Here is a 26,251-nt window from a genome sequence, read left to right as displayed (position 1 = left end):
CTCCATCATATGTGTGTAGATGAACTGCTTTACTGTTCATTCATCATAGGACATTGTTGCACCACAATGAACGTAGGTGTGTGCATGTCTTTTTGACTTAATGTGGGTTTTTTTTGGTTTGCCCTTGGGAACTGATGCCAAGAAGTAGAATTTCTGCATCCTCTGGGAGCTCTGTTTTTACTTTCCTGACACGTTCCCACAGTTTTTCATAGAGGCCAAGCCAGACAACATTCCCACCTGTGAAAGAAGGTTCCTTTCTCATCCCTTCCACGCAACAGTGATTGTTTGGGGTCTCGATCCATCCCATTCTTACTGCCACTACAATTTTCATTTATCTCATCATTTATTACCACACAAATGGTGGCTGATGTCTCCAGGCCATCGCTCTGTCTTCTCTGGAGAAGACTTTGTTGGACGGACTTGCCGGTTGCCGTCTTGGGCTGCTGTTGAGCCTTGCGAGTGCTTTGCAAATATTGGCTCTCAGCAGATCCCGTATATTGACTTCCAGCACTTTATCTGATGTATGCAGATATCGTTTCCCATTCAGTAGGGTGTTTTTCTTCTACTTCTTCTGAAAAATTTAGCCCAGCATTCCTTTGCCGTGCAAAACCTTTTTAATTTGATGTGATCCCTTTAGTCTGACCTCTAACCCAGGTGCAAGCACTGTGGACCTGGGCCTGTCCCCCTCCCAGCCTGAAAGCCCATACACAAGGGAAGCCTTGGGCCCCAACCCTATTTTGAGGTTTGGGGTCACACACCCTGCGGTGCTCAGCGCTTACTCTTGACTCTATACTCAGGAATCACTCCTGGTGGTGCTTGGGGGACCAGTGCCAAGGATCCAACCCAGATCGACCAGCCACATGCAAGGCAAATTTCCTACCTGCTGTGCTATTTCTGGTTCCCCTGTTTTAATATTTTTGTTAATGTTATAGAGTCATTGAAGACATCTAAAGGCCCTATCCTAGAAAGTTCTGCCTGTTTACCTTAAATATTTTATGGATCCTGGTCTAATTTTGAAGTCTTTAATTTTTAATTAATTTTTGGACATAGTATAAGGTTGGAATCTGGTTTCTTTCTTTATTTCTTCTTTTTTTTTGTTCTTGTATACGACTACCCAGTTTTCCCAACACCATTTGTCGAAGAGTTTTCCTTTACCCCACTTTTTGGATCCAGTTCCTTTGTCATAGATTAATTGTCTGTATATCTGATGGTTCATCTCTAGGCTCTCGATTCTGTTATATTGGTCTGAGAGTTTGCCTTTGTTCCACTGTCAGTTTTGATTGCGATAGCTTTATGGTGTAATTTAAAGCCAAGGAATTTGATGCCACTCATCTTTCTCAGCACCACTCTGGCTGTTTGGGGAGCCTTATGACTCCATGAAGAGAATCGCAGCGTTGTGTTAAGTCGTTGGTGAACGTCATTGGAATTTTTATGGGGCCTGATACTTTATGGGGATACTGCTGCATAATGCTTTGGGTAGGATTCTGACATTGTCAGTTCTTGCAGTGCATAAACATGGATCTTTTTTTCTGTTTCCTGGCATCCTTTCTGTTCTTTCAGTAGTGACTTACCTACTTTTCTCTGTGTAAGCCATTCACATCCTTTAAGTGGATTCTTAGGTAGTTGGTATTGTAGAACACGATTTAAATTAGGTTGTCTTTTAAATTTCTTTCTCTTCTGTTTGCATATAAAAACGCAGCAGAGTTTTGTGTGTTGGTTTGTCACGTGCCACTTACCTGTCTTCGCTTGCTTCTAAAGATTGTTTTGGCAGAATCTTTAGGGCCTTTCCTTATTTGTATATCTTCATTTTTCTTGCCTGATTGCTGTGGTGTGGTTGTCCAAAGCTATACTGAACAGCAGGTGGTTAAAATGGACACACTTGTTTTGTGTCTGATTTCAGAGGGAAGGCTTTTAGTTTCTCTATCCTAAGTATGATATTGGCTATGAGTTTAACACTGTTACTATCTTGAAGTATGCTGTTTCTATCTGTATTTTGTTGAGAGATTTTTTTTTATCACTAGTGGATGTTGAATCTTGTCAGAAGCTTTCTGTGATCTCAAGGTCACATCATTATATAATGAAAAAAATGACCTTTATGTCAGACTTTTCCCCTAGGCCTTTTTAGCTTAATTAACGGCAAAAAATGAGTTGTGTATAGGCAAAAGATGATAAGGGCTACTCAGTCCAGGGCCTTGGGCTTAAAAATACTCAGTCTTACTAGATCCTTGAGCACAAGTGTAAGAAGCGGTCACAGTATAAAGTGCAGCGCCAGCGATGTCTTAAGTTTCATCTTCAGAGTTTAACTCACTTCAGTTTGCTTCATTCTTAAGAGCCTCGTCACAAATCTCCGAGATCCGAACTCCGCCGTCATCACCGCTCCCTCCGGCAGCAAGTGGTCCCTGGCGAGGTCCCCGCCGGGCCAGGGCCCGTCCGTCCGTCTCGCAGGTTAGGGCTGGACCAGGCGGTCCCTCAGGGTTTCCACAGCCCAGCCGCGGCGCACCGGCGGGAGGCCTTCTCTTGGAGCGTCTGCCGGGGCCACCCGCACCTGAGGGTCGTGGTGGGTCCCAGCGCCGCCTCCCAACCCCAGACAGTGCTCATCCGGCTCCCCACCCGAGACAGTGCTCGCCCAGCCCCAACCTGAGACAGTACTCGCCTGGCCTCGCCGGCCCCGCTTGGACTCTGTGACCTGATGGCATTGGGACGTCCCGCACCAGAACGCGCCCCACGGGTCATGGATGAGTCTGGAGAAGCAGTGCTGGGCTTGGTCCCACGGGTCCATGTGCCTCAGGGCCGGCCTCTCTGATTTCCCTGTCGTGTCCCAGCTGCCCCGCGGTGCTGATGACTTAGTTCTGGCCCAGTGCTCAGGGGCAGCCCTGCGGTACTGAGGACTTATTCCTGACACAGTGCTCAGGGGCCACCCTGCAATGCTGAGGACTTAGTTCTGGCTCTGTACTCAGGGGTCCCTCCGGTGGGCTCGGGGGCCAGACTAGGCCCGCTCTCAAGGCAGACACCCCACCCTCCCCTGCAGGGGGTTCTTTTTCCTTTTCTCGGTCCGATTTTGGCATCAGGGTAATGTTGGCCTCGTGGGCGCCATTGGGAAGGAGTCCCGTCCCTTTGTCACTTTACACTGACCTGGAGAGTCTGGGCAGTAAGTCGTTAAAGGTTTAGGGTTGTGGCGTTTATTCTCAGGGAGGTATTTTATTACGATTTTGCTTACTTTTCTTCTAATTGTTCCATTTTTCTGCTTCCTCCTGATTCCGTTCTGGGAGGATGTACCCTAAAATTCATCCACTTCTTCTCGGTTCTCCATCTTAGTGGCACAGAATGGATCATAGTAACTTCCTGTGTCTGTCATCTTAGCTACCTGCAGTTTCTCCCCTTTCATCTCTGAGTTATTTAGTTCTCTCCCTTTTTTCTCTTGAGTCTAGCTCAGGGATCTCATTTATTCTTTAGAAAAGCCAACTCTGTGTTTTATTTATCCTTTGCGTTTTTTTCTTGTCTTCTGTAACATTGATTTTTGCTCTGATTTTTATGATATCCTTGCTTCTACGTTTTCTAGTTTCTTAAGCCCTTGGTTGGGTTATTTACTTGAGCTTTCATTGTTTCCTGGTTTAATTCTGTTTTTAAAAGCAGGTTAAAATGATCTGAACAGGATGATCAGTAATGAGAGCTCTATAAATCACATGTATCCACAGACAAGGTCAGACCCTAATACCTGAAGAATCTGCCGTCAGTTCTCATCAATACACTGGCTCGGCTCTTCACACGCTACCTGTCTGAATGTAAGTTTCCATCCCAATGGAAAACCAACAGGACCGTACTACTGTACAAGAAGGGAACATCCACAACATTGGCAACTATCGCCTGATCTGCCTGTTGTTCGTCGTCTATAAGCTATTCATTCGAGTCATCCTGAATAGGATTAGCAGAGCACTAGACGAAGGACAACCATGCGAGCAAGCCGGGTTCCCAAAAGGATTCAGCACGATTGACCAGATCCACACGGTGACCAAGTTCCTTGAGGTTTCTCGGGAGTTCAAGATGCCGCTCTGCTTAACGTTCATCGATTTAAAGTCGGCCTTTGAGGAGAGAGAGAACAAAAGGGAATGTCCTGCTACAGGGGTGGGGTGGGATGGGAGTGGGGTGGGAGGGATGCTGGGAGCATTGGAGGTGGGGAATGGGCACCGGTGGAGGGATAGGTACTCGATCCTTGTATAACTGAAACCCAAGCACAAAGATTTGTAAGTCTACAACTGTACCTCATGGTGTTTCACTAATAAAAATTTAAAAAGTAGGTAAAGGGATATAAGTAATAACCTCTCAGTGTCTGTATTTCAAGCCATAACACCCAAAGACGGTGGGGGGGAGGGGAGAAACAGAAGGAAAAGGAGAGCACCTGCCATAGAGGCATTCGTGGTGGAAAATGAACGCTGATGAAGGGGGATGGGTGATGGGACGTTGTATGACCGAGACTCAGTCATGACCAATGTGGTAACGGGGTATCTCATGGTGATTCAATAAAATAAATTAGATTAAACAAAAATAAAGAAGGCCTTTGATTTTGTTGAGACTGAAGCGGTCATCGAAGCCCTAGCCAAACAGGGCGTTCAAACTCAGTCCATCAGGATCCTCTGAGAGCGGTATTATGGATTCACCACCAGGATCTCACCATTCTACAAGGAAGCGATCATCAACATCAAGAGAGGGGTTCGGCAGGGTGATACCATTTCACCGAAACACTTCAGTGCCACCCTCGAGAACGTCATATGATGGCTGGAATGGGAAGGAATGGGAGTGAAGATAGACGGTCGGCAACTACACCACCTCCACTTTGCTGATGACATCGTTCTAATAACACCAAACATTAGCCAAGTGGCACAAATGCTGGCCGACTTCGACCGTGAGTGTGGAAAGATCAGACTGCATCTGAATCTCACAAAGACAGTGTTTATGAAAAACGGACTAGTTCCTGACGTTCCATTTGCTCTCAATGGAATAAACATCTCCGAATGCAGCAGTTATGTGTACCTAGGTCGAGAACTCAACATGACGAACAACCTGGCACCTGAGCTGTGCAGGAGGAAGAGAGCGGCATGGAACGCCTTCAAGAGTGTCAAAGAAATAGTTAAGAGGATGAAGAGCCTCTGGCATATCTCTTCGATTTCACTGTTCTTCCTGCATTAACATATGCCTCAGAGACCTGGATGGGAATGCTATTTGGGTCTCCCAAAGAGGAATCGAAAGAGCTATGCTTGGAGTATCATGCTTCACTCAAGTGAGAGAAAGAATCTGGAGTTCCAACTTCCGTCAATGATCGAGAATCAGGGACACTGCCTCATTTGCCAAGGTGTCGAAAATCACACATTTTTGTGATGGGCTGGACACATAATGAGATTTGGAGATGACCGCTGGACGAGAGCTGTTACTAACTGGATTCCATGGAACGTCAAAAGATCGTGTGGCTGCCCACCTACGAGATGGTCAGGCTTATTTGTCAAGACCCTGAACAAACGGTTTGAGGCTCTTCCTGTTCCTGTAGCGAGCAGACGCCATTGGGCTATACTAGCACGAGAAAGGGAGAAGTGGAGACGTTACTGGCGCCTGCTTGAGCAAATCGATGAATAATGGGATATCAAGTGATCAAGCAATCCACATGCACTCACATAGATGGAAGAGGGAGGGCACCGGTCAGAATGCTGAGTGGTCGTTCTGGGTGCGGCATGATGGAGTCCTTTGCTTACTAGCTACGTAAAAGGCGAGCTAGAAGATGAGAAGTCCAAGTCATCGATTCGACACATGTTGCTGTATCAGCACTGAGATGATGTGGAGGAAGCAGCACTGGTCTGGATCCTATGAAAACCGCGGGCTTTCAGTTCGGGGTGGTTAGCCCCTTGGTCGCTTGCACTTGTTTCATGTTGGAAGTTTCCGATGGCTGGAATCTCTTCAAAGGCATCATTCGCCAGTGGAAACGCGTGTGCTTCACACATGGGGTTTGTATGGTTTGGTTTTCATTCTCTGTTTCATCAGCAGTGATAAAACAAGTGAGTTCAGTATTCCTCTGTTCTATAGAGCCAGATGTTTCGCAGTACTGTGGTGTCAGCCTGCAGTCCATATAGACATTGCCGATGAGGCATCTGTTGTGCCTTTTGCCGTTGCCTCTCAGGTCTGTTTGCACACTGCACAGCTTATTCAGTCTCAGGTGCTCACTTGACACGTGGCTCCGTTCTCTCGCCCCGGGGGATGGGGCAGGAGAGAAGATAAGAGGCCTGCATACTTGTGAAGATCTCAGAGATCTGTTTGTGAGTGCATTTGAGAGAGACAATTCAGTAAGGACTTAGGATAGCATCACAGAGTAATTCACTTAATCCTCCTCGTCCTGTGAACAACCAGAAAGTAAATGTGGCCTCTCTGTCTGGAGGAGACGGACCCGTTTGGCTCTTTATATTGGACTTGCCAAAGATAGTTTATTCAGTGCTTATCGACACAAGTGGTTCTTGGCCTTTCATATTAGCACATCCCGTTTACTCTGTTGAGCAGTTTATATATATCAGATACAGAAATTGGAAGCTACCAGAGGCAGGTAAGAAAAGCCACAATTCAGTGAGTATGTACAACGTTAATACGCTGGGGCATTGCGATAGCGATGTTATCTTTCTGAGATACTATATGCCATATAATATATATATATATAAGAATTTCATCTTTAATATCTTCTTAGAGCCTGTTAATTGGAATTTACATAATAGACATTCACCAGAAGAAAATATTTCCAAATGTTCATATTTAGAACCACTTCTATATCCTAACTCCCAGATTTGTTTTTCGTTCTTTTTTTCCCAACCGTGAAGTCAATAATCTAATTTTCTCCACATGGTGCAGCTACATACTGTCCTCCACAGTGAGCCCGGACCGTCCACCATGATCCACGGCCCCTCCCCACCTGCCCCTCAGTACGGTTATGCCAGCCCCATCTCTGGGGTGTTTCTCTTGGGGGTCGCTGAAGCCCTCACCCCGTTCCCTGCACGCGGCACAGGAGCGCGACCCTCTGTCGCTGGCCCTTTTCTTCCTGACTTGCTTTGCTTAGCAGGATTCTGTCCGTTGCTGCCCAAATGCAGCACAGGGCAAGTTTCCATCTGCTCTGACTCCAGACTTCAACGCCTCTTGCTCCCAGTTGCCGGTAGCTTTGAAGGACTTGAGAGCGCCCTGGGGAAGCCCCGGAGAGTCAGTGGCCAAGGTCAGAGAGGGCGTCCTTCCTCCTTTGCATCTGCCTGTCTTTGTTTAATTTTACCTTTGTACGTTTTCATTTTACCGACTAGAAGACCCTTGTGCATTGTACATCTGCCAAGGGGGTGATCCCCAAGGTTTGTAAGGAAGGCACATGAAAAATGGCTCAAGATTCAAGTCAACCCTCCTCCCGAGAGGACCACCAGCAGGCACAGGCTTGAACACAGATACTTCTCATCATGTTTGATCAGGGCCCCGGCTGGCACCTGCCAGGGGGGCTTTTGCCACATCGGAGAGGCTGCGAAGAGAAGGCAGCCCCGGGCACTGCTGTGGGGAAGGGAAGTTGGTGCCGCCATTTTGGAAAATGCCAAGGGGTGTCCCAGGAAGGTCAAGAGTGACCTGTCAGTCCCAGACTCTGCTCCTGGGCGTTGGGGAAACACGTTCAACTTTCTCTCTTCCCTGAGACTTGCAGACATTTTTTTTTCATAGTAAAATATGGCAACAAATCATAGAGAGAAATATATGCCTCCTGGAGAGCCCTGCAAGATAGTGAGAGTGTCCCGCCCGCACAGGCAGAGCCTGGCAAGCTCCCCGTGGCATATTTGATATGCCAAAACCAGTAACTCTAACAGGTCTCGTTCCCCTGACCCTAAAAGAGCCTCCAGTTGTTGGGAAAGACGAATAAGGAGAGGCTGCTAAAATCTCCAGGCTGGGACGAATAGAGACGTTACTGGTGCCCGCTTGAGTGAATTGATGATCAATGGGATGACAGTGATACAGTGATACAGTAAAATCTGGACACAGCTGAAGGGCCCATGCATGGACACTTGGATAAAGGTGTGAAGCGTCTGTTTATCCAGTGGAATAATAACGTCACATCCATGAAAAGATGAACAATTTTTGATTTGCAACAAAACGGAAGGGATTCCAGGGGATTGTACAAAGCAGAGTAAGTCAGAAGGAAAAGGATGATTGCTGGATGATTTCACTTGTGTGTGAAATCCGTAAAGAGACCAGAACGATCAACAGTGCGAAGTAAAGGGACACACCTGGATATTGATGGAACTGACGGAAGGGGGTGGGGTGCCTTGAGGGGGCATGAAGATTAAGCACCCTGGAAATACTGAGAAAGCTGTTTAGAAACAAAGTTTATGTTGAGACCAGTGGAGCAATTCATGACACACATTTCTAAGATTGAAAGCGAAACGGACGTCCCTTTGTTGGCAAGGATTTCAGTGCCACCGCTGACGTGGTAGGGACTGTCCCCAAACAGCTCCCTGTGGCACGAGGCATCTCTGTCCCTGCTGCTACAGTAGGGGGGCATTGGCGCCGCCACCTGCTTCTGCAGCTCCAGAATCTTCTTTCCTTGCCTCATCACTCATGGCTCTTTTTTGTAATAACGAAGTGATGGCATTTGCCTAGTGATGTTCCTTTTCTTCTGCTCTTTCTTTTTCTCAGTCCATCACCGCAGTGTTGACTAGTGCTAGACTGTGGGCTCATTCAGGCACCCCAGCTCCATGCCACAGACCCTCTGTGACGCAGTTTGACCCTGTATGTACCCCAGCTCCATGCCGCAGACCCCCTGTGATGAAGCTTGGCCTGTGCACCCCACTCTGCATCTCTGAGGATCTGCCTGAACCCCCCTCCCTCTGCCTCTGCTGTGCTGGGACCACTCACTCTGTGCTTGCTCCCTGCTCTGTGCTCACCTGCTCTGTGTTCATCTGCCTTTAGCAGGAGAATGTCTGGCTGTGCAGCCGCCCTTGACAAGGGGACTCCAGTTCTAATTCCGCGATTTCTCCTGTGGCACTCGGCGTGCGCTGCCCTCTGCTCTTGGCCTGGCGGACGTCCGGCTTTGGTCTTCCCTCAGTGGAAGCAGCTACATCGGAATTCAGCATTTCTGATTATGGGACTATTTTTGCTTTCCGTGTCTTACTGTCTCAGGGTCAGGTGAATGAGACCAGTTGTAGTTACTGGTTTTGGCATATCGAATACACAGCGGATAGCTTGCCAGGCTCTTCCGTGCGGGCGGAATACTCTCGGTAGCTTGCCAGTCTTTCCGAGAGGGAAAGACTGTCTCGCTGTTACTGATTGGATTCCACGGGATGTCAAAAGACCGCGTGGCCGCCCACCTACCAGATGGTCAGACTTCTTCGTCAAGATCATGAACGATCGGTTTGAGGCCCTTCATGTTCCCGGAGTGAACAGATGCCATTGGGCTACACTAGCACGCGACAGGGACAAATGGAGACGTTACTGGCGCCCGCTGGCGCAAATCGACGACTAACGGGAAGTTAAGTGATTAAGTGATTAAGTGATTACTGTCTCACCACCGACATGTTCATTTTCTCCTAGAATTCATATTTGCCTCTCAGTTTTCATACTGGTTTGGGCATACAACCATTCGCGGCATTTACTGATCTTTTAATTATATCAGTGTTTATCATGATTATTTGTACCACTTTATTTTAAAATGCCCCCGTTGCCTTCACTAGAGGGTTTTTTCTGTTTGTTTTTTAATTGAATCACTGTGAGATAGAGCATTACAAAATTTTCATGGTTTTTGTTCATGTCGTTTCAGTCATACAGAGTCCTCGCACCCAGCCCTCCACCAGTGTGACTTCCCAGCCCCAGTGTCCCCAGTCTCCCTCCCACCCCTTCGAGCCATCCCCACTCCAGCCTGCCTCAGGCAAGGGATCTGTCTGCTTTATTAGCAATTCAGAGAAACAGCTTCGCCTGTTACGAGTTTCCGTAGAGAATGTTAACTGTGTTCATTCCTTCTCCATATTTTCTTCCCTTTCCTTTGAGTTCATTCAGGTCGTTTAAATATACTTAAATCTTTAATTTGTTTGCTTACACGTTAATTTTACCTTTTTGAATAAACCGTTCAAGTCACGTCTTTCACACATTTGACTGCGCTGTCCATTTATCGGTCTGCTCCATTTGTCGTTCAGTATTGCCCATTTAAATATTTCCGTTGTGATTTGATGTCCTGTGGATTTGGGGGCGGGGGCTCCCCCATGGCGGGCTACGTAAGGCCTGTGCTCCGCGAGCCACGAGACGCCCGCTCCCCCTCGCAAGCCCGGGCGGCTGTGATCTCTGCAATGACACGCTTTCTTTTCTTTCCTTCTCTTCTTTTTTCGTGGAGGGGGTGGCACACCCCACAGAGATCAGTCCTCTTGACTCTGCACTCAGCGATCACTCCCGTGGGGGTCGGGGGACCTTGTGGGGTGCCGGGGACGGCATCCCGGTTCACCGCGGGCAAGGCCAGGGCCCTTCCTGCTGTGTTGGTGCTCCAGCCCCCTGTCATGACAATACGGGTTGAGATTTGCTTTACGGCCTGGTAAGTAATTAGTTTTCATGGAGGATCCATTTATTGTGGCTGATAAGAATCTATCTTTCAACGTTGGTTGCAAGGTTCTATCTATCTGCATTTGAATAGGCTTGAGAATCACGTTTAATTTTATTTTTCCTTTTGAGAATGTTTCGGAAAGATGCTAAAATGTTTCACTGGTGGCAGGTTTCTCAAATCCTCTCCCGGTTTAATCAAATTTGACACTGTTTCATGAAGCCAGTACATATTTTTGGTTATTATCATTTTATGGGTAATTTGACCTTTTTTCCCCTGTTCTGTGATAGTCTCTTTGCACAGTGGTGCTTTGCTGCTTATAGCCTCTGTGCATTTCAGGTCACACAGCGCAACGGCCACCCGGTCTGTTTACCTGTTTACACACCCGCTCTCCTTCCTGTGCTCCAGGGAAGTTAAGTGTGTCTTTGGAGAGACAAAGTAGCTGGGCCGTTTCTCTCTCCAGCCACTGAGGTTTTGTCTGTTGCTAGTCAGTCAGTCGATATGATACACTGTGGCTCTTCCCCAGTCAGCTTATTTCCACCCGGTTCGTTTGGTATTTCGCCTTCCCTATCCTCTTATTCTCAGTTTGTTGCTGTTGATCAACATTTTTGTTAATTCGAAAGTTTAGACTTTGCTTCTGCTGCTGGGATGTATACGCTGCCTCTGTTACCTAAAACCACTCTGAGCTTTGCAGTGCAGTTAAGAAATCTAAGGTCCGGGATTATCTCGCTGCTCCGGGGGCATTTTGCTTCAGCACTTGGGGTCTAAACGTTCAGCTCCTCTCGGCCACTGAGCTGCAGCGCAGTCGAGCGGCGACGCCTCCGGCCCCACCCCTCTGTCTCTGGTGTCAGCGTGCAGCCCGAGGCCAGGCTCTGATCAGAGGCTCCCCGACTTCTCCTGAATCACAGGCGCCACTGGGGCTTTCTTTAGTTCAACCCCAAGTTTGGTTGAAGGCCTGTAAGGAGTTAGCGTGGGACAAGGATTATTTTTCAGCGAAGCATTCAGCTCACCCTGCTAGGTTAGGCCCATCCGCAGGGCTGTGCTGATTCCTCCTGGGGGAGAGCCGGGCCCTGGTTTTCTGTGGCTCTGCCAGGCCTGCCACGGCCCCTGGTGTCAGAGTGTTGGCCAGTGGTCAACGCCCGGGATCCAGTCTGCCATGCTTCGTCACCCGAGCTGTCTGGGCCAGGGCCTTGGCGACACGCTGCCTCTCCAACATCTGTTGCCTCTGCCTCAGGGCAGCTCTGGGTCCCCGAGTGTTTGGATGAGGCGCTTCTGGAACATCTGTCCCTGTGCCCACACGGTGCCCTGCTGTCACCGTGGCTTTATTGGTGTCCCCGAGGCTTGTAGGATCGAGGACGCCGGCCACGGTGTGTGTGGGAGGGCGGCCCAGGGCCAGCAGGGGTGCGGCCCTGTGGGCACATTCAGGGGGTGTGGGTGGTCGCAGGGCAGGGCAGGCCGGGCTCTGGGGACCTGACTGGGCCCAGGCGTGTGGCCCTTTGTCAGGAAAGGCAGAAGGACCCCCGTCCCGGGCAGGAATCGGGGCGGCCTTGGCTCCCGGCAGCACCGCCTCTGCAGAGGAAGAGCGGGAGTGTGATGTGACCGGGCCTTTCTGTGGGCGAGAGCCAGGAGCCTACCCACCGTGCCGTGTCCGCACTCCCAACCCCCTCCTTGGGGTCTGGCCTCGGGAGGGGCGCGGGCCTGCGTACCATGTGACTGGTGCCCACAGGTCTGATGGCCCGGCCTTCCCACGTGGGCGTGGGCTGCGCTTCTCTGTGCTTGAGTGCGCCTGCGGCTCGGGGAGGGTGGGGGAGCCCCTCTGCCACCCCCACCTCCTCAGCCGGAAGCAGACGGGCCCTGCGCTGTGCAGGGCTCAGCCCCTCCAGCTGGGGTGGTGTCCGCGGGTCGCGGGGAACCTCAGACCCGCAGCAGAGTGCAGGTGACCCCGTCTCTTGGGCCTCTCCAGATGCGCGGGCCGGACTGCGCGAGTCCCTGTGGCCTCCACTTCCTGTCACGGGCCACGGCAGCTGATGGTTTTCACCCCAGATCGAGAGCCCGGGCCGGGGCAGCTGTTGAGCAAACCCTGCTCCCTGTTTGCGCGGCTGTGACTGACTGGACCCCGGCCCCCCGACACGCGCTGCTGCACCCTGTTTCTCCAGAACGAGGCCCCAGTTCAGTGACAGGGTTCCCCGAACCCCAAGGGAGTCACGTGAACCAGAACGTTCCTGAGATAACTGCCCTCAGGGCCTCACTCCAGGGCTGTGGCCAGCAGGGTGCCAGGCAAGGAGCCCCCCCGGGCCGCTTCCTGGGAAAGTGGGTGGGAGGAGGTAAGTGTGGTAGCCCCCCCACGGGAGCCCAGCCTCCCTCCTGCACGTTGCTGGCGGGGCGGGACTGGCGCACCACGTGGCCCCCGTGGGTGTCCTGACATCACAGTCCCGTCACCCAGAGGCTCTGCGTCATGGTGGGAGGAGCATGTGGGGGGTGGGAGGACCAAGGAGGACCGTTTAGCGCTTCACTGCAGGGGCTCGAGCAGAGTGAAGAGTGGGAAGAGCGTTGATGACACCCAGCCTGCCTCGTGCCTTCTAGAACTCTCTGCTCGGCCCGGGCCATCTGCAGACAAGTGGGGGGCACACTTGAGGGCCAGTGGAGAGGCCGCCCGCTCTGTGCTGATGCGCGTCTGCTGCCGTGCCCAGCGCGGGGGCCCTCCCCAGGGTCCTGCGGGGGTCACGGCACTGCAGCCCTGATGGACCTGCTGACGTCCTGAGGGCCCCGGAACCCAGCTCACCGCCTCTGGGGTGAGGGTCGGGTGTCCTGCCCTGGATACCGAGCACCAGCTGCAGAGCTGCACGGACTTACCTGGGAGTCCCAGCTGCATGTGGGGCGTGGACGTGACCTGTGGGCACCAGTCACATGGTACGCAGGCGTGTCCCATGAGCAGTGACCACACGTGGGGCATGGACACGTCCCGTCCGAGAGCCGCCGGGGATCCCGGGAGGGTGAGCTCCTGCTCAGAGCCCGGGAGGAGGCCGGCGTGGGGCTGCTCGGAGCCCTGCGGGCATGGCAGGGTGCCAGCCGCCGCTGAAGGTCACAGACCCCCAAGGTCCTGGGCCGGGGCCAGAGGGTCACGCCGTCCTGCTGCTTTTCCGGCTCCTTCATTGCTCGGGATTAGTGGGAATTAGTGGGAATTTGTTCTTCTGGGTGGTTTAATTAATCTCTCGCTTTAATAAAACGGATATTCAAATTCTGTGCATCAAATTACGCGGAATCATGAAAATGACTGCGAGTCAGTATTTCCAAATGGAGGCACAGCTGGTTTATCTGGGGTCTGGCTGGGGTCTGGCCCCTGCTCACTCCACCAGGGTGGGCTCTGGGGACGGGGGTCCCCGCTGTGGGCGGCACGGATGTGCCGGGTGGGTCAGCTCCAAGGCAGGCCCAGGCACGTGAGGACCAGCTTGGGGCCCCTCCGTGCCTCGGGCCGTGATTGCACGGGGGTCACTGGGTGTGAGCCCAGGGGGCCAGGGCTGGGGAGGGGCACGTGGTAGACGGTTCCAGGTACTGTCAGAAGGAGGTGGGGGGTTGGAGGAATGGGGGTGCAGGGAGTTTGGTATGGTGGTTGGTGGAGGGGGTGGTGGGGGCAGGTGATATGGCGGGGGAATGGTGCGGGGGGCATCGTGGGGAGAAGTTTCTGTCCATGGGTGGCAGCCTCGGCATGACGACACTGGCCAGGACTCGGGAGACCCTGCGGGGGTGTGGGGGATCTAGGTCAGGTCTCCCCGGGTCCCCTGCAGGGGTGGGGTGGGGGGCCCAGGCCAGGCTCACCTCTCAGGAGCGAAGCATCCCTGCACTGCTGACCCCTCACGCCCCACCCCCTCCGCCCTCCCTGCACTGAGCAGCGGGTCCCGGCGTGAACTGTCTCCTCCCATTGGCTGTCCCTGAGGGAGAGAGTCTGGTTCTGGGGGGCTGGTGGCAGGGACCAGCGTGTGCAGGTGGTGTCTTCTCCGTGACAAGCGGACTGAGGGGACAGGCCTCGGCCTGGCTCAGAAGACGCTCAGAGCCTGGAAGCCTGCCTGGTGGAGGTTCCCAGGGCTGTGGTGGAGTAGAGTGGGGAGCCGGGAACGAGTGAGACCGTGTTCCGGGCGGGGGGAGTGGGGGGCAGAGCGCCAGGGGCAGCGGGAGTCCCGCCTTGCCCACGTAGCCTGCGTGTGAGGGGCTCGGGGCTGGCCTGTCTCCCGGGGGTGCGGATGCCGACTCGTCCCCTCTGCGCAGACGCCCGTCACGCCGGCCTCTGGCCACTCCGCAGCCCGGCCATCGCCATCACCGCCACCGCCGTGGTCTCCATGGAGCCTGAGGACGGCAAAGGCCCGGCACCGCCCACCATGCAGCCCTGCCACCTGCTGACTCTGGCGCCCGTCCAGCTGCCGCTGCGCCCCCGCCCCGGCTCAGGTAGGCCCCGAGCCCCGCGCCCACCCCTCTGCCCAGGCCGGGGGACACTTTCTGTACTGTTCGTACCTGGGTGCCCAGTCGGGGATGGCGGGGAGGGGGGCACGGGTCAGGGGGAAGGCCCCAGGCGCTGGTCTGCTGCGGCCTCACTGAACCACTGGGAGATTGGGGCTCAAGGGACCCTCCGGGTGCTGCCGGCCTAGTTTCCAGCCAAGAAAAGGCATGGGTGGTCCCTGACCTGCACTCCTGCAGGTGGGTGCCGGGCGGCCGCCAGGTGGGGACTCTTCCCGGCCTCTGTCCAGAGGCTCCAGCCGGGCCTGCTCCAGCCCATTGCCTGCAGGTGCCCAGGCTGGAAGGCCTCTGCTCTGGCTCCAGGCTGCTGTGGGCCACGGGCCACACCCATGGGAAACTGCACAGGGCCTCAGTCGCACACCCACTCACACACCGCTCACGCACACACTGACACGGGCACTCACACCCACAGCCACAGTGAAACACAGACACTCCGATACTCACACACACACACACGCGTGCACAGAAACACAGATACTCCCGCTCTCTCTCTCTCTCTCTCTCTCTCTCTCTCTCTCTCTCTCTCTCTCACACACACACACACACACACACTCACACAGTGAAACAGACGGTCCCACAACCCCCCCACACTCACGCAGTGAAACACAGGTGCTGCCGTACTCATACACACACACGCACACATATACACACATTACATTCCCACACTCTCATGCACACACACATTACACTGAAACACAGACACTCCCCATACACACGCGCGCGCGCACACACACACACACACACATACACAGACACGTAGAGTGGCACTGTCATTCCTCCCAGGGTCCCCGTCTGGGGGTCGTGGGGCAGAGGGAGGGTCTGACTTGTACTCGCCATGACCTGCCCCTTTGGGCCCTGACCCCTCTTCCGGGGCCCAGGGTGTCTGCTGGAGAAGCTGGTGGGGACGGGCCGTGCACCCAGGGACCTGCTTGTCTGGGGCCCGGGCAGGGGCAGTGTTTACCCAGCAGCGTCTCTGCTTCCTGTGGGGGTCTCCGTTCTGCACCTGGGCGCTGGGCCCTGAGGCCCACATGCCCCTTGGCTGCTCCAGCTGTGCTCCGGGTTCCCATGGTGCCCGGTCAGTCGCACACCTTGGCCCTGTGACCTGTACTCGAGTCCCCCGTCGCCTGCTCAGATGCTGTGCGTTAGTGGGAGGGGCGGGGGGGGGGGTGACACAGCCAAGCCGTCCTCACGGGCTTGCTCTGTTCTGGTCATGCTGCCCATGGCGGGGACATGCGGTGCCCGGGATGAGCTCAGGGACACCCGGTGGCCAGGTCAGAGCCTGCCTCACGGTGGTTCCCGGGCCATCCTCTGCATTGGCCCACCAGTCTTCGCTGTGTGGCCCTGCTACCCTCCCCCCACAGGCCACCGCACTGCCGTGGCTGCCTGTCACCCTGCCATGGCCAGGGTCTCCCAGGCCTGGGCTCAGCCCTGCCTCTCCCGCGTTTCCCGTGGCCCCGCAGTGGCTCCGTCCACAGCTGCCAGCGCCGTGGTTCTGGCAGCTGTGTGGAGGCGAGGTGAGTGCATTTGCAGTGGACAGCGGACAGCTGGTGCTGGGCTCTGGGCTCCCCTCCCTCCTCAGGGGGATTCGGGCATTCCTGGGACTGCTGCTCCAGCCCCTGCACCACCTCGACTCCATGCCAGCCGCCATGCTGCAGGCGGGTGCCCACTCCCATAGGAGACAGGAGGATGAGCAGCTGGGGCCTCCCGGCTCTGACCCTGGCTGGAAGCTTGGGGTGGCCATCACTGTGGTCTGTGCTCTGGCATCTGGGACCCTGCGTGTCTGCGTGTGTGAGCCCCAGGGGGCTGGGGGGAGCCGAGACACCAGCAGCCGCCTCCACGGTGTGAGGGTGTGACAGGGTGAGGGAGAGAGTGATGGAGAGGGCGACAGAGTGATGGTGGCAGGGCGAGGATGAGGGTGAGCCTGGGCCTGGACAGGAAGGATGCCATGACGTGTCCTTCCCGCCCCCCCCCCCGGCTCCCGACTGAGGGGGCCTCCTGGGGGAGGCTCTGCCTGACCCCTGAGAGGGCTTCTGTGGCTGCACATGACCTGGGCAGAGGCTGGGGGTCTGGGGTGGGTGCTGGGGGCTGAGGTTAGGGAGTGGGGCTGGGGGCCGGGGTGGGCTCAGAGCAGAGGGTGGTGTGACTGGGGTCTCAGAGAGGCGGGGGACACCTGCTTCCTGCAGATGGACGGCCTGGGTAGATCCCTGGGGACTGTGGAACCCCCAGCCAGGCAGCCCAGCTTGGCCCCCAGAGAGCTTGTCTCCAGGGGGAGGCGAGGGGGGTCTCACTTCCTGATGCCCTTCCTGGCAGCTGGCCTCCTGCTTCTATCACACAGGATTCCTTGACCTGGGGGCCCCATCCAGGACGACGAATGGGGCCCAGGGGACTCAGACACAGCCCCAAGCATGGATGGGAAATGGATGGGCGATGGACGGAGAGTGGTTGGACAATGGATGGACAATGGATAGGAGATGTATGGGCAGGTCCATGGATGATGGATGGACGGTGGGTGGATGGATGAGTGGATGGGTGAGTGGATGTGTGGATGGATGGATGGGTGCATGGATGGATGGATGGATGGGTAGATGGATGGATGGAAGGATGGGTAGATGGATGGATGGATGGATGGATGGGTGCATGGATGGATGGATGGGTAGATGGATGGATGGATGGATAGATGGGTGCATGGATGGAAGGATGGGTAGATGAATGGATGGATGGATGGATGGATGGATGGGTGAATTGGTGGTGAATCGATGGGTGGATGAGTGTGGCTGGAGGGTGAGTGTGAGTGTGAGTGGCCGTAGTAGGTGGCCGGCTGGCTGATTGTTGGTGGATAGTGGGCAGGTGTGAGTGGTGAAAGGGCGGCTGTGGTGGATGGACAGAGGCACGCGTGGGTGGAGTCGAGTGGCTGGATCTGGATGGAAGATGGCGGTCGGGTGAGTGCTTGTGAATGGTGGTTGGAAGAGGGGAGGCTGGTGGGGTTGGGTGTGAGGATGGGGGATGGGAGGAAGGAGAGTGGGTGATGGATGAGTAAGTGGGACAGCGGGGGTGAGAAGGGATGTGGGTGGGTTGGTAGCTGGTGACCGGTCAGCGTGGAAGGCTGGTTGGCGTCTGGGAGGTGCACAGGCAGACGGCGTGGAGACAGGTGCATGTGAAGGGTGCAGAGGCGGTGGCCAGCAGCTGGGGGGTCTCTCAGTCCCGAGGTGGGCAGGTCTGTTGGGGGGAAGGCCTGGTGCTGGCAGGAAGGCACCGAGGCAGGTGGCCCCAGCTTGCCCCATCTGGCTCCAAGACGGTGAGAGGCACCGGCCATCTGTCCAGGCGAGGGCTGGACGCTGTGTGGGAGCCTGTGAGCGGCGTCTCCCGCCACCGACAGGCTCGTAGGAACCATCTGTCACCAGGCCCTGCCAGGGCTCTTAGCGTCCACGTCCTGCCAGGGCTCGCGCCCGCTTGAAGCATCTCACTCAGCCTGGCAAGTCACAGAGGACGTGCACACTGCACCCCACACGCGTGACACATGGGACATGCAACAGCCACATGTGATACAAGGGGTACACCACACATGTGATACATGGAACACGACAGACATGATACACAGGACACAGTGCACATGTATGACACATGGGACACATGTGAAATATGGGACACGTTGCATATGTGATTCATGGAACAGGCAGGAACATGTGATACGCAATTCACAGCCTGCATGATACACAGGGGACATGCTACAGACCACACCTGATACATAGAACGTGTTCCATGCCACATATGATACACAGGACATGCTGCACATCACGTGTGATACATAGGACATGCCATACAGCACGTGTGCTACACAGGGCATGCTGGCCACCCGTAGGGGACACACTCGGCACAACACACGATCCACAGGACACACTATGCACATGCACACACCACAGGTGAAGCACAGGACACACGCCACGCCACTCCCACGTTGCCAGAGGCCACACGCATGTCTGACTCCGGTCACACACTCTGCATGTGTGCACACCCAGACTCAACCACACAGAGGCTGGCCCCACACACAGTGGGCAGGGACACGTTTGTGTGTCTGGGTGGGACATGTCCCGTCATAGGCACCCATCCACGGTTTCCTGCAGTTGCTCCGTCTCTTGCGGCCTCTCAGCATCTGGACGGCGGCTGGAGACACGCCCCCTGCCCCCCTGCCCGCTCCCTCGGCCGGCTCGGAGCTTCTGCCCGTGGACCCTTTGGCTCCATCACGGTCACTGGCGGGGACTCAGCCTGGATGGGCACCAGTGTGAGCCCTGGCCAGGGACATGGCGCTGGGTGTGGGGCCCTGGGTGTGGGGGCACTGGGGTAAGTGAGGGTCCTTGGCGAGTGTGTGGGTGCCTGGGAATGTGGGGGTGCCCAGGGGGTGGGCCCTGAGCTGGGTGGGGCCCTCGGGGGCGGGGGGGAGCTGTCGCTGTCCCCTGGCTCGCGTCCCGCTGGGCCCAGTGCTGCCGCCTGTGGCGTGTTCATTCCATTTTAATCAAAGTGGATCAGAGTTCAAGTCTCTCTTCTGTTTAAACGTACGTCTTAGTCTCAAAGTGCTTTGTGCCCAGTGGTGCTTCCCGACTCGGCCCCCGTGGCTCCCACGGCGGTTCGAGGGCTCCTCTGCAGCCATGCAGCCCAGGGTCAGGGGGCAGCGGCTGGCAGCCAGAGGCATGAAGGGCCCGGGGTCCCCGACAGCTCAGGGGCAGAGGGCACCGGCCCGTGGGAGTTCATCGGGGTGTGAGGGGCTGTTGGGCGCCTGTGCCTGGCCCCCTCAGCACTGCCCGGGGCCGGCCCCCCACTCCCACCTGCCCGGGGCTTGGGGTCACCCCATGTGCTGCTGTTCTGTTGCTCCTGTGTGTGTGTGTGTGTGTGTGTGTGTGTGTGTGTGTGTGTGTGTGTGTAGGGAGAGGGCACAGTGGAGCTGCTGCCTCCTGCTTCGATTCTCTGTGAGCCGAGACAGAGCGAGAGAGACAATGAGAGACAGTGAGAGACCGAGTGATACAGAGAGAGAGAGTAAGGGGGGGATGAGAGAGCACGAGAGAGACAGAGCGAGTCAGAAAGAGAGAACGAGATCGAGAGACAGACAGCAAGAGAGACAGCGAGAGAGCGAGGGGGCTCGGAGCGGGGCTGGGGGGAGGGTGATCAGGAGAGAAGGTGCTTGAAACGGGGTCGGGAGGTGCTCGTGCGGGTCGGCTGCTGTGTTTGAGGCTGGGACAGGAATTGTCCAGCGGCACGGGGTGGCCGCGTTGGCCCTGCCCCCCAAGGCTGCTCCTCGGGCCTGTGCTGGGGGCGTCCCTGGGGGGCACCGACCTCAGGGACGGCCCTGCAGCAGCCTTGGTCACGGGCTCTTCCAGGGGGCCCCTGACCTCCCTGCCGAGGGCCTGAGAGGCCGAGCGGAGCGGGAGGAGGAGAACCGGGCGCTTGGCGGCAGTGACCACTCAGCCGTGTCCTCCAGCCCAGCTGGTTTCACGTGGGAACCTGTGTAGCGCCCAGGCGGCTCCTGGCCACGGAATCATGGTCACTGACAGGCAAACGTGCCTGACCCAGCCTGGCTGGGGGTAGCAGCTGAGCCCTGGGGTGTGGGTTCCCGAGACGGGTCGGACCCTGCCCAGACCTGGGCCTGCCGAGAGCCGCCAGTGCGGGCCTGCTGACCGGGGCCCAGGGCTGCCCCCACCGCAGACGGGAACTGTGCCGGGCTCAGAGGGGACTTGGTGGAGGAGGGGCCTGTCCCAGGGGCCTGGCCTGCCTTCCCTCCCGCTTCTGGACTGGGCCCAGGGCCTTCCTCGGAACTGGCCACAAAACTGTGGCCCTGGCCTGGCTGGGGAGATAGGGAGGGGGCAGTGGGAGAGAGGGGGGATGGGGCAGGAAGAGGGAGAGGGACGGAGTGGGGTCAGGAGGGACGGGGAGGCAGGGAGGGGACATAGTCAGGCCTTTGCTTCTCTGCGGATGATCCGTGACTCAGTCAGGCTCTTGTGCCCTTCGGGAAAGCCCAGGCGAGGACAGAACCCTCAGAAGGGTCTGGAGTGTGGGGCGGGGGCTTCAGGCCAGTGAGCTTCTGGGCACGGGTGTGGCTGGGCTCAGCCTGCCGAGCTGTGATGGGCTCTGTGCTGGCCGAGTCCCTCCCCTCCCCCGTCCAGCGCAGACCCCCCCCCCCCCCCCCCGCCACCTCTGTGGCCCTCCTGCTGCCCCCGCCCAGCTCCTGAGAAACTGGGCAGTGACACTTAGCACCTATCTTAGGAAATTAATTCGAAAACGATGTTCTTTAAGCTTAAGTGCCTTTAGATGCATGCGTTTGTTAGGTAATTACAAATGGTTTGTTCATGATTCATTTGCTGTAATTAAATAATCACAAATGCGTCGTTATTTATAATTGGCCGTGGTGGGGAGCGGATGGGGGCTGAGGGGCCAGGGGTGGTGCTGGGCACTGTGGGGAGCCCCAGGGCAGGGGCGTGGCCACACAGCGCTGCCTGCGGCCCCCACCTGCCCCCCCATGGTCGCGAGACCCCTGTGGCCGGGTGAGGGCTCGGCCCAGCCCAGCACCCGCACCTGAGCTTGCCAGTGACGGCAGGAGCCGCGACAGGCCAGGCTGCCAGGACCCCTCCGATGGTCACCGGGTCCCTCGGGCCAGGACTGGCATCGCCAGACAGAGGTTTCCTAATGAAGGAACCCGGGGGTCCCAGGGGCAGGCGTGGACTTCCCGGGGTGCAGCCGCTGGCCCTGGGCAGTGAGTGAGGGGTGGGAGGACGCCCACCGATGGACTGCATCCAGCCTGTCCAGTCCCGGTGCTGTCCCACCCGGCCTTCCTGGCTGTGGGGTCGCGGCCAGGTCCTGGCCCTCGGTGTGACCCTGGGCCGGCACCAGTGGCTGCACCTCCCTGCCGTCTGCGCATCCAGCGGGGCCAGCTGGTGTGGCCGGAGCCCCCCGGTGCCCTGGTACGGTGCAGGCCGGAGATGCGCTGAGAATTCTGATCTGTGCACGCGCACAGCCACGGTCGCCCCGAGCCGGGTGCCTCAGGCAGGGCCCAGGGACGCAGGCAGGGCTGGACTCCGGGCACTGGGCACCAGCACCCACGGTGCAGGTTACAGGCCCGAAGGGAGGGCGAGGAGGGCGAGGCCAAAGCACCAAAGCCCCCACAGGACACGGCCTGTGCCCCCCTGCTGCTCCCCTCACCCGCCCTCTCATCTCCCCCCGCTCCCCTCCACTCCCCGGCTGCAGGCCAGGGCCCTGTGGGGCGGCCCCATGGAGCACTGTGGGAAGGATGGCTGGAGAGCACTGTGAGCAGAGCCGAGTTGCACGGGCTCAGGCCCTTCCCTATGGTGCTCCTGAGCCCCCCCGGGGGGGGCTGGGACCTGCCTCTGCCCCAGGCCTCCCCGTGCAGCCCCTGCCAGGCAAGCTGGGAGCCGGGCTGAGGGCCCCCCTCGGCACCCCACCCTCAGGGACCTCTGAGAGCGAAGCAGGGGCGGCTCGAGCCTCCACAGCCCCCGGGCTTGGCAGAGTCTAGACCCTCCGCGTCAGCACACGGCTCGCCAGCCCTCATCTGCACGAGTGCCCGGACAGGCGTGTGCCTGGGCGTGCCAGGACGCATGTGCGCTGGGCTGGGCGCACCCGGACATACGTGCACCAGGACGTGTCCACCTGCATCCTGCACACCCGGATCGTGCCTGCCTGGGCGTGTGCACACGTGGGCTGTGTGTGCTCCTGGACTGTGAGCCCCGAGAGAGAGCGCGCCTGGGCCCTGTGTGCCTGGCAGGTGCACGCCTGGCTCATCCACACCTGGACATCCACACGCCTGGCCTCTCTCCTGGACCGTGTGCGCCTGTGTCTCGACACCTGGCTTGGGACACCTGCCCGTGCACACACACAGCCTTGCCCCTGGCCTTGGCACAGCTGCCGTGTGTGCCTCCGCATCTGTCTGCAGGGCTGCCCGCAGGCGGCCTCCTCTCGGGACCCGGCCCCGGCCTCTGCCCTGCTCCTCCCGGGGGAGCGACTCTGAGTCCGGCAGGTCCGACGCTCCGCGGCCACCGCCCGGGTCTGGTTCCAGAACGTTCCCTCACCCCGAGTGCCCCTCCCTTCGCCCGCCGTGACGTCACCCGTCCCCCTCCGCGTGGCCACGGCCCTGCCTGTGCCCGGGCTGGGATCGGCCCCGGCTGGTCTGCCTGCCCCACCGTGCCGCGCGGTGCAGCCCAGCCCCCCCCCCCCCCCCCCCGTGTGGCCTCTGAGGGTTTTGTGGCTGCGGGGCCTACACCACTGCGGTTGGGTCTTGTGCCCCCCGTCCCGGGGTCTGCATGGCCGGGGGGGCGCACACTCCTGCCAGGCCTCGGCCGGCTCCCAGCAGGCCCACGTGGACGGCCATGTGCATGGGCTAGACATGGTGCCCACGGCAGGCCATGACGCATGCAGGACAGGTGCCGCACACGGGCTGCACGTGAGCCACATGGGACTGCACGTGAGGAACATGAGCGGCATGTAATGGACAAGGGACTGCACGTAATAGACACGGGACTGCATGTGATGGACACAGGCTGTACGTAAGGAACACGAGACTGCATATGGAGACAGACTGCATGTGATGGACACGGGACTGCATGTGATAGACACGGGACTGCATGTGATGGACATGGGACTGCATGTGATGGACATGGGACTGCATGTGATGGACACGGGACTGCATATGAGGAACACGAGACTGCATGTGGAGACAGACTACATGTGATGGACACGGGACTGCATGTGATGGACACGGGACTGCATGTGATGGACATGGGACTGCATGTGATGGACACGGGACTGCATATGAGGAACACGAGACTGCATGTGGAGACAGACTACATGTGATGGACACGGGACTGCATGTGATGGACACGGGACTGCATGTGATGGACATGGGACTGCATGTGATGGATACGGGACTGCATATGAGGAACACGAGACTGCATGTGGACATGGACTACATGTGATGGACATGGACTACATGTGATGGACAGGGACTGCATGTGATGGATATGGGACTGCATGTGAGGAATATGAATTGCACATGAGGGACACAGGCTGCATATGATGGACACAGGACTGCATGTGGACACGGACTACATGAGATGGACACAGGATGGCACATGATGGACATGGGACTGTACATGATGGACAGGGACTGCATGTGATGGACTTGGGCCTCACACACCCACAGGAGAGCTGAGGGTGGCAGCAGACCCCGGGCAGGTGGTGTGGCCAGGGCATCTGTGCTCACGTCGGGGGCCTGGGACGCCCCATTGGCCGTGGGAGGGTCGGCAGGTGCCGTCGGGCTGCTGCTTCCCAGGGAGGCTGCGGTCACAGGGGGCCGTGCTGGGTGTGGCCGTCAGCAGCCAGCCGCTCCCGAGGGGTCCTGTGAGACCACCGCTGTGGGTGGTCTTGGTGCCCTTGGGCTGAGCGGACAGGACAGCCTGGGCACCTTCATCGCACTCGGGACAGGGCGGCCACATGTGCCCCGAGGGAGAGAAGTGCCCTCGTGTGTGGGGGAGGGTGAGCTGTTTGTCCATCAGCCGTGTCTGCGGGGGTGGAGCGGGGGGCAGCAGGCTCAGGCAGTGCCCTCAGCGTGGACGCACCCACAGTGCCCTCCCCGTCCTGGGCTCCGGGTGTGCAGGGGCCGTTGGTAGGATCTGTCTGGGCAGGGCGCAGGCAGCTGAGAATCGGGTGGCAGTGCCGCCTGGGCTCGGCCTGCCTGGGAGGACGCAGCCCTGGCAGGGGCCCGGGGTGGCAGTGGACGTGGCACTGGCGCCAGGCCATGGTTCTGATCCCAGCTGGAAGGGTCAACCCCCGGCCACCTCCAGATGAGACTGGACCTTAGCTCTGAGCACCCTGAGGCAACAAGGGTCTTCTGCCCAGAGGCTGTGGGTGGGACGAGCCGTGGGCAGGGCAGGCGGTGGACAGGACAGGGTGTCGCTCCGGGTGCCCGAGGCTCGGACCCCATGTTCCTGCAGCCGGTAAGTGTCTGGAAGGTGCAGGTGGCCCCTGCCATGGAGGCGCCGTGCTGCGGGCGGGAGGGACCGCGGCCATCACTGACCAGCCTGAGCCGGGAGCAGCGGTCAGTCAGCCATGAAGGTTGGGGGCCTTGAACTCATCAGCGGTTTGTATCAAACAGGCGACTTCCCTTTAGAAGAGAGATAACGTATAAGTGAAAGCAGCCGGAGTTGATTTCACCGACAAGGCTGAGCAGGGCACGACTAGTGCCGCCCGGGGAGCGTGAGTCAGGCGAGTGGCGGCGTTTCACACCTCAGCCTGCGGAGAGCTGAGAGCCCGGCGGCCTCGGTGCCCTCGGAGAATCACGGCCCGGCACTCGGCAGAGCAGCCGGGGAGCAGCAAGAGGCTGTCGGTCCTGGCTGTTGGGTCCCCCGCCCTGGGCCATGGGGAGCAGCAGCGCCCGCCCTGTGTCAGTGAGGGGCCCGGAGGTGTCTGTCCTGCAGCCCTGCACCTGCGGGACGGACGGACACGCCATGATTCAGACGGGCGGGAGACACTCGATCCGGGAAGGTTCCCTTTAAATCGGGCCCTGGTGAGGCCACTGCCTGGCCCACGGAGGGGCATCAGCTTGTATCAGTTCGGCTCATGTCAGCCCGTCCCAGTGCATGCCAGTACCTTTCGGCAGAGTTGTCCGATGTCTCTTACAACATGACCGGGCGGGGTGTGCAGTTCATCTGGAGGCATATGTGTGCTGTGGAGAAGCCGGGCCCGTGCCGGTCTGAGCCACGGTGGGCCGGGGAAGGGCTCGGGTGCCTTCGTCTCACTGTCTCCTTCGTCCCCATTTTCTTTGCTGTCCCCCCCACATGGCCGGTGTGGCTATGTGGCCTTCCCATCCCTGCTGGACCCCCAGGGACAGGGTATGTGGGGAACTGGCCAATCCTGGGGTGCTGGGGTCAGGGTCCCCCTGATAAAGGTGGGCTGTTGCAGGCAGTGCCTGTCCGGACTGGGCTTCTGCCCCTGAACGAGATGGTGACTCTCGTGGACACACACACCGGGTGTGGTACCTGCCTGCCTGTCCTCTTGTGCCGGAACGGTGAGACCACCGTGCGGGCTCCTCCCTGCCGCCCCGGCAGCCCCAGATGACCCTCCTGGCTTGTTGGCTTCAGTGCGGTGGGTGGGGTCAGCCGCTGAGGAAGGCCTGTC

The 26,251-nt window shown here is 57.6% G+C and overlaps 1 protein-coding gene across 1 annotated transcript in view; it reads left to right on the top strand.

Moving 5' to 3' along the window:
* The window catches only part of TCERG1L (transcription elongation regulator 1 like), a 49,920-nt gene that overhangs the window by 13,950 nt on the left and 9,719 nt on the right, over positions 1–26,251 (top strand). Inside the window, exon 4 of the mRNA XM_056106708.1 lies at positions 14,834–15,010. Within this exon, the coding sequence (XP_055962683.1) occupies positions 14,834–15,010 (177 nt within the window). The remainder of the gene's footprint in view (positions 1–14,833; positions 15,011–26,251) is intronic.

The sequence above is a fragment of the Sorex fumeus genome, unplaced genomic scaffold (genome assembly GCF_029834395.1).
Source record: "Sorex fumeus unplaced genomic scaffold, SorFum_2.1 ptg000142l, whole genome shotgun sequence".
In the NCBI taxonomy this organism is placed as follows: domain Eukaryota; kingdom Metazoa; phylum Chordata; class Mammalia; order Eulipotyphla; family Soricidae; genus Sorex; species Sorex fumeus.
This window is presented reverse-complemented; position numbering and strand designations above follow the sequence as displayed.